Source organism: Psammomys obesus, unplaced genomic scaffold (genome assembly GCF_907164565.1).
Source record: "Psammomys obesus unplaced genomic scaffold, mPsaObe1.curated_primary_1811, whole genome shotgun sequence".
NCBI lineage: Eukaryota > Metazoa > Chordata > Mammalia > Rodentia > Muridae > Psammomys > Psammomys obesus.
Window position 1 is genome coordinate 1933442 of NW_026593947.1, and position 12994 is coordinate 1946435.

Here is a 12994-nt window from a genome sequence, read left to right on the forward strand (position 1 = left end):
CGCCCCGGTGGCAGCCCCCCGCTCCCTCTACTGTTGAGCGTGAGCGCCCTCGGTGGGCGCTTGCAGTAGCTTCTGGGCCGGCCCCGAACTCGTGCCTGCCCTTGCCGGCCTTGCCCGCGGCCTCAGAGCGGTGCGGGCCCCGCATTCTTAAACCCTCTTGGAGGCTGTGCTCTGGTGCCTCCAAGGTATGAGTGAATGCTAGAGCAAGCGCGGGGAGTCCAAAGGGCTGCGCTCCTCACGTGGCTCGGCCCTATTTCATACCTGCGACATCTTCGCTGAGCCCCGGGCAGTCACCCGCGGGGTCCGCCCGTGGGTTTCAGGGGACTGATTTTCGACAGTCCGAAAGCACATGTGTTGGAACAGTAAGCGTTTTCTTGCGCTTTTCTAAGGGTGCTTAGCCAGCAACCCCATCTCTAGTACTTCTAATTTTTTTTTTTTTTTCTTTTTTTCCCGAGATAGGGTTTCTCTGTGTGTGTAGCCGTGGCGGTCCTGAATTTAAACTGTAGACCAGTCTGGCCTCGAACTCACAGAGATCCTCCTGCCTCTGCTTCCCCAAGTGCTGGGATTCCAGGTGTGTGCCACCACGCCGGCTCTTCTAAGTCATTTTAATTTTTCGTAGCCGAATCATTTTCATCATGTGGTGGGTGATACAGAGAATTTGTTTTTGTCCGTTGCTAGGTAGAATAATGGAAAGAATGCTGCTTGCATTCGGAGACTGCATTTTTGGGGCCACCAGCCTCCACTCCAGCTCATTCCTAACTGTGGAGTAGGGCTTGATGATACGTCCTTGAAAATGGAAGACCCTCCGGAAATGCTGGCTGTGAAGTAGGCCAGTCTACTCAATGCCTTGAGGCTGTGGGTCTACAGACATAATAGCCAAGCAGGTTAAGTCTTCGGAAGGCCTTGTTGGAAATCTTGAAAGTAGTTTTTGTTTGAAGAAGTCCTAATTTGTTTCAGGAAAATTAGGGTTTGGGGATTTTTTTTTTTTTTTAAGACTGGGGCTCACTGTGTGTAGACCTGATTGGCCTTGACCTCAAACAATCAGCCTGCCTGATCAGCTGCCTCTCCAAATGCTGGCATTAAAGGTGTGACCACTACGCCCTGCTAGGGTTGTTTTCGAAATGTTTTCAGCATTTCTCTTGCCCTTCCGGAGACTGACCCACGGCCTTTTGCAGGTTAGGCCATCCTCCACCGCCCTGTCACTGTTCTAGCCTGGTTGGTTGGTTGGTTGGTTGGTTTTTCCCTGCTGATCTCAGTGAGTTACTAACTGCAACAGTAAGGAGAAGGCAGAAAGACAGAAAAGCCACACTCTAGGAGTCCCCAGTACAACAAAAAGGAATGAAAGCTAAGAGTTTCTGTTTGTTCTGGCAAATTTTGCTAACAAGCAATTAATTTCACAGTCTCTTTCTATAAGTGGGTGATTCCTAAGATTCGGTTAGGTATCTTTCTCTGAGCAGACTCCATTACCCCACCCGCCCATTGGTGTTGAGGCTTGACCTCAAGTTTTGAAGCAGTTACTCGCTTCAGGTGCTTTGCTTGGTTGCACTTGGTGAAAGATCCCTTTAGGAATACATTAAGTGACATTTAAATGACCAATGGCTTGGATTTAGTGTGGTTCTGAACTTAGGCTTTGCATGTTTTTGTTTGTTTGTTTTGAGACAAGATCTCTAATGGTGGCTGCTTTTGACTTCAGAGAATTCCCCCTACCTCTGTCTCTTATGTATTGAGATTAAAGGCATGTACCTGGTTTATAGTTGTTGTGTTTTGTTTTTTTTTTTGTGGATATAGTTGTTTAAACTTGGTAGATTTACAAGTTTCTGAGACTTAACATGAACAAAAAAAAAAAAAAAGGCTTGATTTTGCTGATTGACTGTATAACGTGTTTTTAGTCTGTTACCAGCTGTCCCATTGTTACAGAGACAATCTTATGAAATTAAAGGCAGAACTTGAATCATCCTGCTAAAAAGGAAACAGTAATAAGGATCTTATCAGTTAACCTACGCCCATGCACTGTGCTAATGTGGAGATTGACTTTTACTCCAGTAGGATTCATTGCCTTGTTATTTTATCAAAATTCAGGTTTAGCATATTGTATTTTTCATTGCTTACTGCACACTTTTGCCTTGTTTATGAGGTGGTTTTGAGCTGGATGGTGTGTCTGGCGGCGCAGATAGAATGAGGGCAGGAGGGCTGGAGTTTAGCTGCTTGAGTAGCTGTCATCAAGTATTAGCTAGCAGACCTTTCAGTCACGAGTTTGACACTTGGACTCAGTACTTTTAGGTTTTCAGAGATGGTTTGCTTGGTTGGTGGCTTTTGCTTTTCTTGACTGATTTGGAGAGTTAGACTTTCTGGATCACAATTTACCCATCTAGTCCATTGGGAGAGTCTTTCTCTCTTGCCCCTGGTTATTTCTGTCCAGGTCATAGTATTGAGTGATTGTTGCTTTCTAGGTATTGACTATTAACTGGGATGCCAAAAAGGCAGAACATAAGCCTAGGCACTTGTACTAAATATTTTACATTTCTTATTCACAAGTCTGCTGTAAGCCTCATAATTATATGTGCTATTATTAGATCAGTTTTATTGAGGCCCAGGTTACTGTGCCTTACTCTAGTGTCAATCATTGGATACAAACCTGCATATGGTCCGCATACACCTACCACTCCTTACTGGGCATACCATTACAGAGCAGGGAGGCTGTTTTTAACTAAGCAGCCCGCAGGTAAGACTTTCAGAGTGTGTTTTGGAGCTCCCCCCTCCATTTTTTTTCTTTGGTCAAATGTATAAATGATGCTGGGACAATGTTGCATGCCCAATCCCTGCACTGGGAGCTGGAGGCAGAAGGATCAAGAGGCCAGGGGCCTCAGCTGTGTTGAAGTTGCAGGCAGACTATCCTGAGAACATAGAACTTGTCTCAAAAACAAAACAAAACAAAAAAACCCGCCAAAGTCATATGCACATATTTTATTTTTACAAAACGTCTTGCTTAAGATAACTTAGTAGTAAAACTTGAATGTAATGTATTTCAGTAACGATGGCTTAATTCTTTTATGTTGGGAAGGTAGCTTTGTTCTGTTGGTGTGCAGCTGGTTGGGACAGTGTCTTTTGAATTGGTAGGCCTGGTGATGCAAAAGAAAAGAGGAAAGTCCTATTCTGAAATGTCAGTTCACTCACTAAGAAATAGGGCCAAGGATTCTGGGGTTTAGGAATGTTTTGTAGAATTAATGATTTGCTGCATCAATTAAATGTTTTGATCTTTGTGATGATAGCCAAATGAAATTTTATTTTGTTTTTCTTGTAGGAAGAAAGAAACAGAAGCTTGCTAAGGAGAGAGCTGGGCTTTCCAAGGTATTAAAAATCTTTTTGTGTGTAAGAGAATAACTTAGACGGCAGGCTCTTCAGGCCTCCTTTATTTTCCTTTGATGGTGATAACAGAACACCTCTCTGGGTAGACAGCAAGGTCGCCAAGAGTTAGTGTTCTCAGCTACTTCAAAATGGTAAAAGACAGCATTTGATTGGATTGTCCTTCATCCAGTGTCATTTAAAAGACCCGCTCTGTAATCTGGTCACAGGAGAAGGTGGGCAGAGACACCCTGGGGATCATAGGGGAATGTCTTCAGTGACAACAAGAACCCTGTCTGTTTAATCCCAGAGCTCTCTAAAGTTAGTAAAATAAGTTCTAACTTGTAGAATATAAATTATTCCATTTTTTTCTTTTCATAGGTCCTGAGTTCATAATTTTTAATGACTACATAGGTTTTTATGTACTTGATTAAAATATTTTGTGCTGTGTAAGTAAAATGCTAGTCACTGCACATGTCACTTTCCCTCTGGCTGACATCCCTTCCCTGGGCTTCCCTGGAACACGAACTATTGGACCACTAATGGTTCTTCTAGATGCACACTCAGGCAAGGAAAAATGGGCCTGATAAACGTTAGACTTTCTGTTCTTTTGAGCCAGTAGAGTGATAACCATAGCCGACCAGATACTGTTCCAGTGAATGTAAGCCGTGAACCACTGTTGTTCTAACATGTCCAGACCACCTTTCAAGGTGTGGGATATGAAAGTGAACTCACTTAAGACCATGGTACCTGTGAGTCTGACAGTGTGTGGGGGTGTGTCTAACCTTCTGGAGATAGTGGCCCTTGGGTGTGCCGGGCAGGCTCTCTACCTCTGAGCCACACTTTTTCTTCATCGGATGCTAATGGTTGTTTATCATAAAAAGATTAGACGTAGCCGAGGTGATCAACAATGCATAATGACTATGCTGTCATTCCTCAGTGGTATGTTTGGCTATTTGAGTCCTGTTGACACGGGTCTGCAGTCCCTCAGGCCAAAGGTTGGAAGGTTTGAGGCCAGCCTGTTAAGATCCTGGCCAAAAGAGGACTTGGAATGTAGCTCAGTGGTAAAGTACTCTTCAGTGTGCAAGGGCTGCTAGGTTCAGCCTCAAGCCCAAGCAACAAAAATGTTGTGCATCTTTGTGAATGTATGTACACACTTGTAACATATGTAACACACAGAGAAAATGTGCGTGAAATACTGTTCTTAGAATGAATTCTCTTATTAGTGGTTTTCTGTATGTTGGTTATATCCTCGGCTTAATTTCTGCATGTTCTGTTTCCAGTTACCTGACTTAAAAGATGCTGAAGCTGTTCAGAAATTCTTCCTTGAGGAGATACAGCTTGGTGAAGAGTTGTTAGCACAAGGTAATGGTCATTTCAGGATTCAGAAACAGGTAGAATTACTTACTCCATTGATAAAGCTTTATGGCAAGATTTCTTGATACTTGAAACAGTCGGACTATTTCAAGGTGGGTTTGGGTACTTCCGACTTAGGGGTCTCCAGAAAGACAGACAGGAACAGTAGTCTGGCTCTGTGGTCTGAGTATTAGGCGTACTTGATCTGCCGTAAAATGTGGAGGTAAGGTAACAGCTGAGTGAAGTAAGGAGAGAGAACTTTGTTTTTGCAGGAGACAACTCTCCAGCCATTTAGGGGGTGTGTGTCCATAGTGCTGTATAAATAGTAACTGAATGACTGTGATCACAACTTGCCAGCACTCACCTAGTCTTCAGTTTTTCCGGTTTCGTAGGAAGGAATGGCTAATAAGGCTAAAAGAAAGTTAATTTACCTACTCAGAGTCACTGAGGGTGTTAGTCAGGGCTCTGTAAGGACTAGAACTCATAGAATGAGCACACACATGATTTATTAGAGTGGCATCTCATTTCATATTTGATCAGTTAGTGTTCCAGAATTTAGATAATTACTGTGGGCCCCATTCAATCACTTGTATCGAAAAGTAATTTTGTTTTGTTGTTTGTTTTTTCCCCCTTCTTAAAAATATTAATTGGTTTTATTTTTTGTTCTAGAATTGGGTAACATTTTGTTCATACAATAGGATAATTCTCAGGAAGCTAGATTATTAGCTTTTATCTCAAAAGTAGTTTTGAAGTTATTGCTATCATTAATAAGATTGGAGGAGTTCTGTCACCAAACCCTCAAGGGGAGGCAGGTGGTCTTCTGTGAGTTCAGGCCAGCCTGGACTACAGAGAGAGTTGCAGGGCAGCCAGGGCTACACAGACAAAAGCAACAAAAAAAAAAAAAAAAAGGTATTGTGTCATTTTATTCTTTTTGTCTCACTGGCTTCTGATAGAATTGAAATTAATGCATAATGTGTATTTATATGTATTCTATTTGTTTTATGAGGAAAGCTATGGTCAACTTTACCCTTTTTAAAATGTATTTTGTGGTCTGGGAAGATGGTTCATTGGTTAGAACCATAGTTGCTCTTCCTGAACACTCAAGTTTAGTTCCCACACCCTCAGACAGACATGCATATAGGTAAAACAACAGTGCTCATACAATAAAAATGAATTTTAAAAAATTTAAAAAGTTATTTTGTGTGTGGGACATGTACCCAAATTTCATGTGTGGGTGTAGAGGCTAGAGGAGATCTTGGAAACTGTTCTTTTCCACTTTTATGAGTCTGGGGACTGAGCTAGGGGACTCAGGCTTGCTCAGCAAGCAGCGCTTACCACTGAGCCTCCTCACTAGCCCCCAGCCTACTTTTCATTGTCTCTTTCTTTCTTAAGAGATATTTGAGTTCTATTTGAATTTGTTCTTTCAGTTTTGCCAGTAGTTACAGGTAGCCTAGCAAAGTTTACTAGTTTCCAAGCTTTTCTTATTAATCAGTTTTAGTGCGGAAGAATAGATATGAGTTAGGAGACTTCCCAGAGGGGCTCAGGCGTGTGTGTTCTCAGAACCACAGCAGTGCCTCAGCCCGGAATGACTAGGTTCCTCTGATGTTTGCTCAGCAGAAAGATCATTGACAGTACTGGTTCAGAAGAGGCCTGGTGCCTGCTAGACCAGTGTCCCTGGAAAGGGCTACACAGACCCGGGTGACAGTGGGTAACACAGTCAGGTGGTGCCTGACCTGTGTATGTGGGATAACCGTAATTCCCACACCAACGCAGAGGTTGAGCTGTTTCTGGCCATGCTTGGGAGGCTGGGGAAGCCAAGGTGCTGCAGCAGTCAGTTGGCGAAATATGCTCATTTCTGTGGGCGCAGGAAATACGGTTCTAATTCGTAATTGCCAGTGAGTTGGGCTAGGATAGGCGGTGACGAGATTTATGGCCTCCGATAACATGTGGCTTTGTGTGACTGGCAGGTGACTACGAGAAGGGGGTCGACCACCTGACAAACGCAATCGCTGTGTGTGGGCAGCCTCAGCAGCTGCTGCAAGTGCTGCAGCAGACGCTCCCGCCTCCGGTGTTCCAGATGCTTCTGACTAAGCTTCCGACTATTAGTCAGGTAAGGGGTTAGCGTGCCTGCTGTGCATGGAGGATTAGCTATGCCAGACCTTGGCCACACGAACTAGCAGAAGGCCCAGGCTTGTGTCAGATGTGACTCAGAAGTGAACATGTTGTGTCGAGTGTAAAGCTTTATGTTTGGGTCCGCAAACTCAGCCTGTTGGGCTGGGGATGCAGTTTGTTTTGGAGCCCTTGCCCATTGTGCTCAAGGCTCTGGTCATGCTTGTGTGGGGGCTACTATATTATGCTTTTCAGCTGGCCTAGCAGGAGATACAGAAGCCGAGACCATAGCGTGGACCATCCCGGTGTCTGTCAGGCTTGGTCCTGTCTTTGCCACTTCCCTGCTGGGGGCTCTAAATTTTGGGCTGTTTGACTATTATCCCAGATTTCTCCTTGGAAGTGCAAGTATTAATGGTTAACACAGCTGGTGCCACATGCCTACAATCCCATCCCTTCTGCCTGAGGAAGGGAGGCTGCTAAGTCAGCGCTGCTTCGTGGACACTAGGTACTTATGTGCTCTTCAGGTCATAGGGATTCTCTCTGAGGGATCCCAACAAATCTCAGAACAGCTGCTGCACATCAGTGTGACATAGTTAGGAATTAGCAAAGTGGTGATGGTGATGGAAGTTTCTACGAAAGTCTTTAGATAGGAACTTATTTATTTATTTATTTTTTCCTTTCATGGTGTGGTGTTTTACTCAGGTGAAGGCTTTACCTCTGAGTTACGTTCCTGGCTCCTTTGTGTTGCTTTTTTTTTTAGCTCCGCTAGATTGGAAAAGGCTTGGGGAAAATTAAACTCCCCCAAAGGTCTTAGGAAGACTTAGAAAACCAAGATGAATATGGTTGCAATCTGTGCATGCTTTTTTTGTGTGTGTGCTGTTGAAGGGACAGCTGACTCCATCTGTGTTGTGTTGCTGTAAGCAAATACCCAGTTCTGGGAATACCTGAGAACAGTTACTTGGCTGTTGTGGCTGTGTTTCAGTGTGGCAGAATTGGATGCCACAGCATGGCCAGTGAAGAGCTGGAGTCAGTGGCTAGTCCAGTTGAAGAGCTTGGCATCTCATGCTCCTGTATAACAGCTTATGTTACTCGGTTACAACGCTGTATGCACGTTTGGGGGGATGCTAACTGGAATATAGTATTCCCTCCTGTAATGGTTGTAAGCTGAAAGGGGGCTTAGGAAGCCTAGATGGCTTGGTAAGGGCTCTGATTGATAAACAGTGTCATGTCATGTGTTTATTCATTTCAGTATCTGTATGAAACTAAAGCCTGTGTGATTTTATTCCTCCCATGCACGCACACACACACCCTCCTGCCCTCAGCATCTCTAATGCTGAGGTCACAGGTGTGCGCCACCATTTCCAGCAGATCTTTGTAATCTTTGTAATCTCAGGATATATGAAGTGTGGAGTCATGTCAGAATGGGAGACTCTTAGCAAGTGTTGGTTCTTTGACTGTGAAGAGCAATTTAAATTGAAGTTAGACACTTCTCATGATTATTATTATTTTTTTTTTCTTTTAGAGAATTGTAAGTGCTCAGAGCTTGGCTGAAGATGACGTGGAATGAGCCCACTGTCAACATCATCAATTTCAGTAAAATGGTTAAACAGTTAGCTTGGAAGCTGCTCTGCTCTGGGGGAACAAGGGCAAATATGCTTGTTAGGAGCTGTCCTACACTGATGTCTACCAAAGTGAATGTGTACTTTGAGTAGATCCATTGTCTGTTCTATTTATTTTTTCCAGTGAAAAGTATTTTGATAGAGCTTTTCATTTTATAAATACACTGAGTTAACCAAAATATCATGGATTTCGTTTGTTCTTAAGACAGTCAACTCAAATGTAAATAGCAGTAGAGTCTTTAGGTAGAACTCCTGGTGATTAGTTCTACAAGATTGGAAAACAGTGTGAAGGATAGTTGAGATGCACATTTTAAAAGACTAGTACGTTTTACTCTAAGTCATAGTTACATAGAAACCTGTGTTTGTGAAAAGTGAGCATTAAAGTTTTACAGAGACTGTTTCTGTTCACTCACACATGTGCAGTGTCGCTCGGGTGTTAGCGAGCACATTCCTTTCCCGGGTTTCCTTAGAGGCTTCTATCGCCACCTGTGGCTTACCGTGCTCTGCGCTTACTCCTAGCATTTCCAGCACCTGCCTGCAAATGGTGCCAGGAGGTAGACCTGTGTGCGCGCTGACCTCACAGGTGAGCTCTGCCTGCGGTCTCTTCACCCCTTGTGGCTGGGAGGAGCCCTGTGCTTGTCCCCGGTGCCCCTTTTCAGTGCATAGTTGGATGGCTTCTGGGTGTTGGAGGTCCATCTGCAGCTGGTGATGATCTCACCCAGGCGTTGCAGTTGCTGACATTCTGAATTTGCATGTTGGCCTAACTTAGTATTTCTCAGCTAACCCTCTCACTAGAGCACTGTCTTTGTCAGCTGTTGCTGATGTGAAGTGATTCTGTCACTGTTGTAGAAACTAACCAGAGCTTGTCCTTAAGGCAGTTGTGATGGTCTACTTGTGCAAGTGTTGATTCCGTTTTTTGCTTTAACAGTGTATCTCTTCAGTCCTGCTGTGGATTGGTTAATTTGGAGTATCATCTGTCTGGAAGCTTGGCTAAAGTGGGTGGGACCTCTTCACAGATATTGGCGACCTCCCTGGTGACAAGGGTTGTTTCTGAATCAAGTGTGAAGAGCTCGTGGGCTGTGTTAGCATATGTTCACCGAGCAGCATTCTCTTGGAGCGGGTTGCTTGCTTCACAACCTAGACTTGGGTGGGCTTTCCTCCCCCTTTCTGTGGCTTTGCTTTGATAGTGCAGTGGGAGGAACCTGGAATGAGGCTGTTTCTGGGTGTGTGTGGATAACATCCCTCAAGAGCCTGCCTTACTCTGGTACTTTCTGATGGCGTGCAAGACCCAGGGGCACACATTTGAGTGCTTCCGTAAGCCCTTTCCAGGCCTTTCAGTCTTGAACCCTTATTACTGCTTTTTTTTGTGTGTGTGTGTGTGGGGGGGTTAGGCATGCCTGTTTTGGGGGAATAATGCTAGTTGAGTTCTGTTGGTGGATCTTCAGTCTCAAGTGTCATGGTGGTGACTCATCAGAAACTGACTGCAGAGAAAGCCATAGCTAAGCTGGTGTGGGCACCAGGAGCAGAGAGGGCCTGGGAGAGGGACTAGAAACAAGGCCCCGAAGGCGGGTGGGTGGGGCATTGCTCTGAGGGGCGTGCTGCGCTGTGCACTGTGCTGCTTGGCTCCTGTGGGGAGAGGCTGAGAAAACCAAGTTTTTCCTGTGTGACAGATGCGGGCCCTCAGTGTTGTCACGTCTGAACACTGGCTGTGTTTGGTTAAAGACAGCTGCTTTCTCCACAAGAGCAAACACTGAAGACCTGTCTCCCCTGAAGTCACAGGTGAACCAGAAGCCGTGGTGCTAGTCAGGGATGTCAGAAGGCACGCCTAACACTCAGTGTATAAAGAGCTGAGTGTTGGCAGTCGGAGAGGGCTGTGCATGTTTCAGGCTGTTGTCATGCTGCCTTGGGCAGAGGTGATTGTTGGTGCCCGTGTTCGTTCTTAACTGAAAACAGCTTCCTGGGAAGGTGGTGTGAACATCCTTATTTGTATAGTGTATAGGCTTAGCAAAGTCCAGGGCTTGTGCTCCTCTCCAGCAAGCTAGGAGTTTAGACCGTAGTCCACCTGCCTTGATGACCTTGAACCAACCTGCAAACCAGAGTGTTGAACCGAACTGTGACTGATCTCTGCTGAAGAAATGCTGTGGAATTCAGTGTATGGTGGTGACAGCATAACAATCCTTCTATCAAAAAAAATAAAGTGTTTATTGCTTTTGCCTCAGCTGTATTAAAGGGTTTGGAGAACGTTTGGCTTGGTGTGTATTTACAGAACTGAATACTGGTGATTTTGGTGACCGCCTGGAAAGTATCCCGTGTCTAGGTTGACACCCCTTGAAGAAAGAGCTCTGAGGCCCTCTCCTGCCCCGCACCCCACAGAAGCCTGTTTACTGCCAGATTCCAAGAAGCCCCACCTTAATGCCCTCAACTGAGGGACTGTAGTGCCTGAGGTGGGCTGGTGAGGGGACACTAGAGGTGACCACGTTTAGTGGTGATGTGGGAACACCAGTAGGAAAGCCTGGATGACAGACCTAGTCACTGTTCAGGGTCTGCAGCACTTTAGAAATGGTCAAGATTCTAAATGTGTTACCATTTCTACAGTACACCTGGATAGGTTTATTCACAGTTGCACTAAGCAGTAGCTTTTTTTAGGAGGGGAGAGAAGTGTGATTTTGCCCCTATTCAAAACAAGTCAAGAGTGTGTGAGACAGAGAAACAAACACTACAGTTGGAGGCATTGTCAAATAGCATTTTAAGCCAGTTAGTACATTAGGAGCCTGGACCTGGGGTGAGGCTTCATGCAAAACCTGCCTAATAGTCCAATAGTTTTGCCAAGAAGCAGGGGGCCCGGAAGGCGAGAGGTGGACCCTAAGAATGGCTCGGGTGGCCCTGGTTGGGCAGGTGGCACTGACCTGTGTGCGGGTGTGACATTATGGAGACAAGGTCCTGCTGGGCCTTACTGGGGTGTAAGCCGGCAGGCTTTGGTAAGGACTTGCCCTCTAGAAGCCTCCACGACGCAGATGTCTGCAAGGCTGAACCTGTGTCGGGTTGACAGTTTGGCCTGTGCTGGTGATGTGGCCCTGTTTTTCCCCTGCTAATTGGGGCTTCCTTGGTAGAACAACCTCTTCCCCATACCACCTGTCAAAGTCTCCACTGTGCAGCTGAGCTCCCTCCTCCTCCCTTCTCTTCCCCCCCCCCCCGACCCCCACCTTTTCTCTGGAGCAGCTCTGGTTGTCCTTGAACTGACTCCTCCCGAGTGCTGAGATTAAAGGTGTGTACCACCAGTGGCCTGTGCTGCTCATGTCTTGCTTCAGTCTAAGTGCTGGGGTTTCTGGAATATTGTCAGGACCCAGCTTGTGCACTGAGGACCACCAGTATTCGTTAGGGCCGGCACTCGTTAGTAGAACAGCTCTGTTCTGATTCCACCTATCTGATAGATGAGAGGCTGAGGGAAGGGCACACTTGAGCTCCCATTTGGCCACTGAGGCAGGATCTTGAGTTTGAGGACATCCTTGGGCACACAGTTCTAGGCCAGTTTGGGACCCTGTGGAGATCGAGGAGATTCGGGGTTTGAATTAGGGTAAATTGACAAGATTAACTTCCTTGGGAGGAAGCTGGGATTTTTTAAAAAATATTTTCATGTGTCTTAGCCTGGCCTTCAATTCTTGATCTTGTCTTAATCTACCGGAGTACTGGATTTACAGGTGTGTCCTGCCATGCCTTACTGTTCAGGAAAGGGTCTCTGTAGTCCTAGCTGGCCTGGAACGCAAATCCAGCTGCTCGTGTGGATCCTTAAGTGCTGAGCAAGAACTCAGTTCCCGTCTTCATTCCTCAGTAGTGTCAGTGTCAGGATTAGGTCCCGTCAGCGTCACAGATCTTGTATTTGTTTTTGCTTTGTTGGGAGTCGGGCTTGAGTAGCGTGAAGATGCTGTAGCTTCCAAGTGCTGGGATCACAAGCCTTTGTCTCTACGGTTTTGCTTTTCATATACAAACTGCTTGAAGATTTCTAGCTTGGTGATAACGGCAGAGTTCCCAGCGCTTTCTGAAATGACCCTTCTTCCATGGTACTGTGTTTATGTGAAGCAGTGCCCCTGAATCCAGGACTATAAAGTTGAAGTGCTGGTCAGCGCTAAAGAATGCTGAAGGCACTCTGCATGCAGGATCAGATGCTCCCCAAATTTGTAAGAAGCACATCCATCTCTTTCATATGCACCTCGTTTCAAAATAAATGCCCTTCTGATTTAATTTGTCTGTCTGTTTCATAGACCCAGCACGTGGGGTCATGTTAGAATTGCTTGGGTGAAGGGGTTGGCCAGCGGGGAAAGCTGAAGTCCCGGTTCAAACAGCCAAATGTGGCCACCACCAGCAGATTTGCTCAGCTGTTTCCTGTCTGCAGTTCCACCTGAGAGGGTCCAACGCCCTGCTGGAATGCCGTCTTCTGACACCCTCCTGTTAAACTGCTTACCATCCGTCACAGGCTGAGCACCCAGAGGCCAGGCTCTTCACAGCCCAGGATAGCACCTTGATAGTTCTGCATGGTGGACATGGTAGGATGCAGGTGATCCCGAGACTGA

At 45.7% G+C, this 12994-nt stretch overlaps 1 protein-coding gene and 1 non-coding gene across 2 annotated transcripts in view; both read left to right on the plus strand.

Moving 5' to 3' along the window:
- Tomm20 (translocase of outer mitochondrial membrane 20) overlaps positions 1-10671 on the plus strand; it is an 11071-nt gene extending 400 nt beyond the window's left edge. Inside the window, exons 2-5 of the mRNA XM_055617561.1 lie at positions 3302-3348; positions 4626-4707; positions 6666-6808; positions 8330-10671. Of these exons, the coding sequence (XP_055473536.1) occupies positions 3302-3348; positions 4626-4707; positions 6666-6808; positions 8330-8374 (317 nt within the window). The 3' untranslated portion in view covers positions 8375-10671. The remainder of the gene's footprint in view (positions 1-3301; positions 3349-4625; positions 4708-6665; positions 6809-8329) is intronic.
- LOC129684447 (small nucleolar RNA SNORA14) lies at positions 140-272 on the plus strand. Its single transcript, XR_008721340.1, has one exon. It is a non-coding gene; the product is annotated as a small nucleolar RNA SNORA14 (small nucleolar RNA).
- Positions 10672-12994: the final 2323 nt, after the last annotated feature.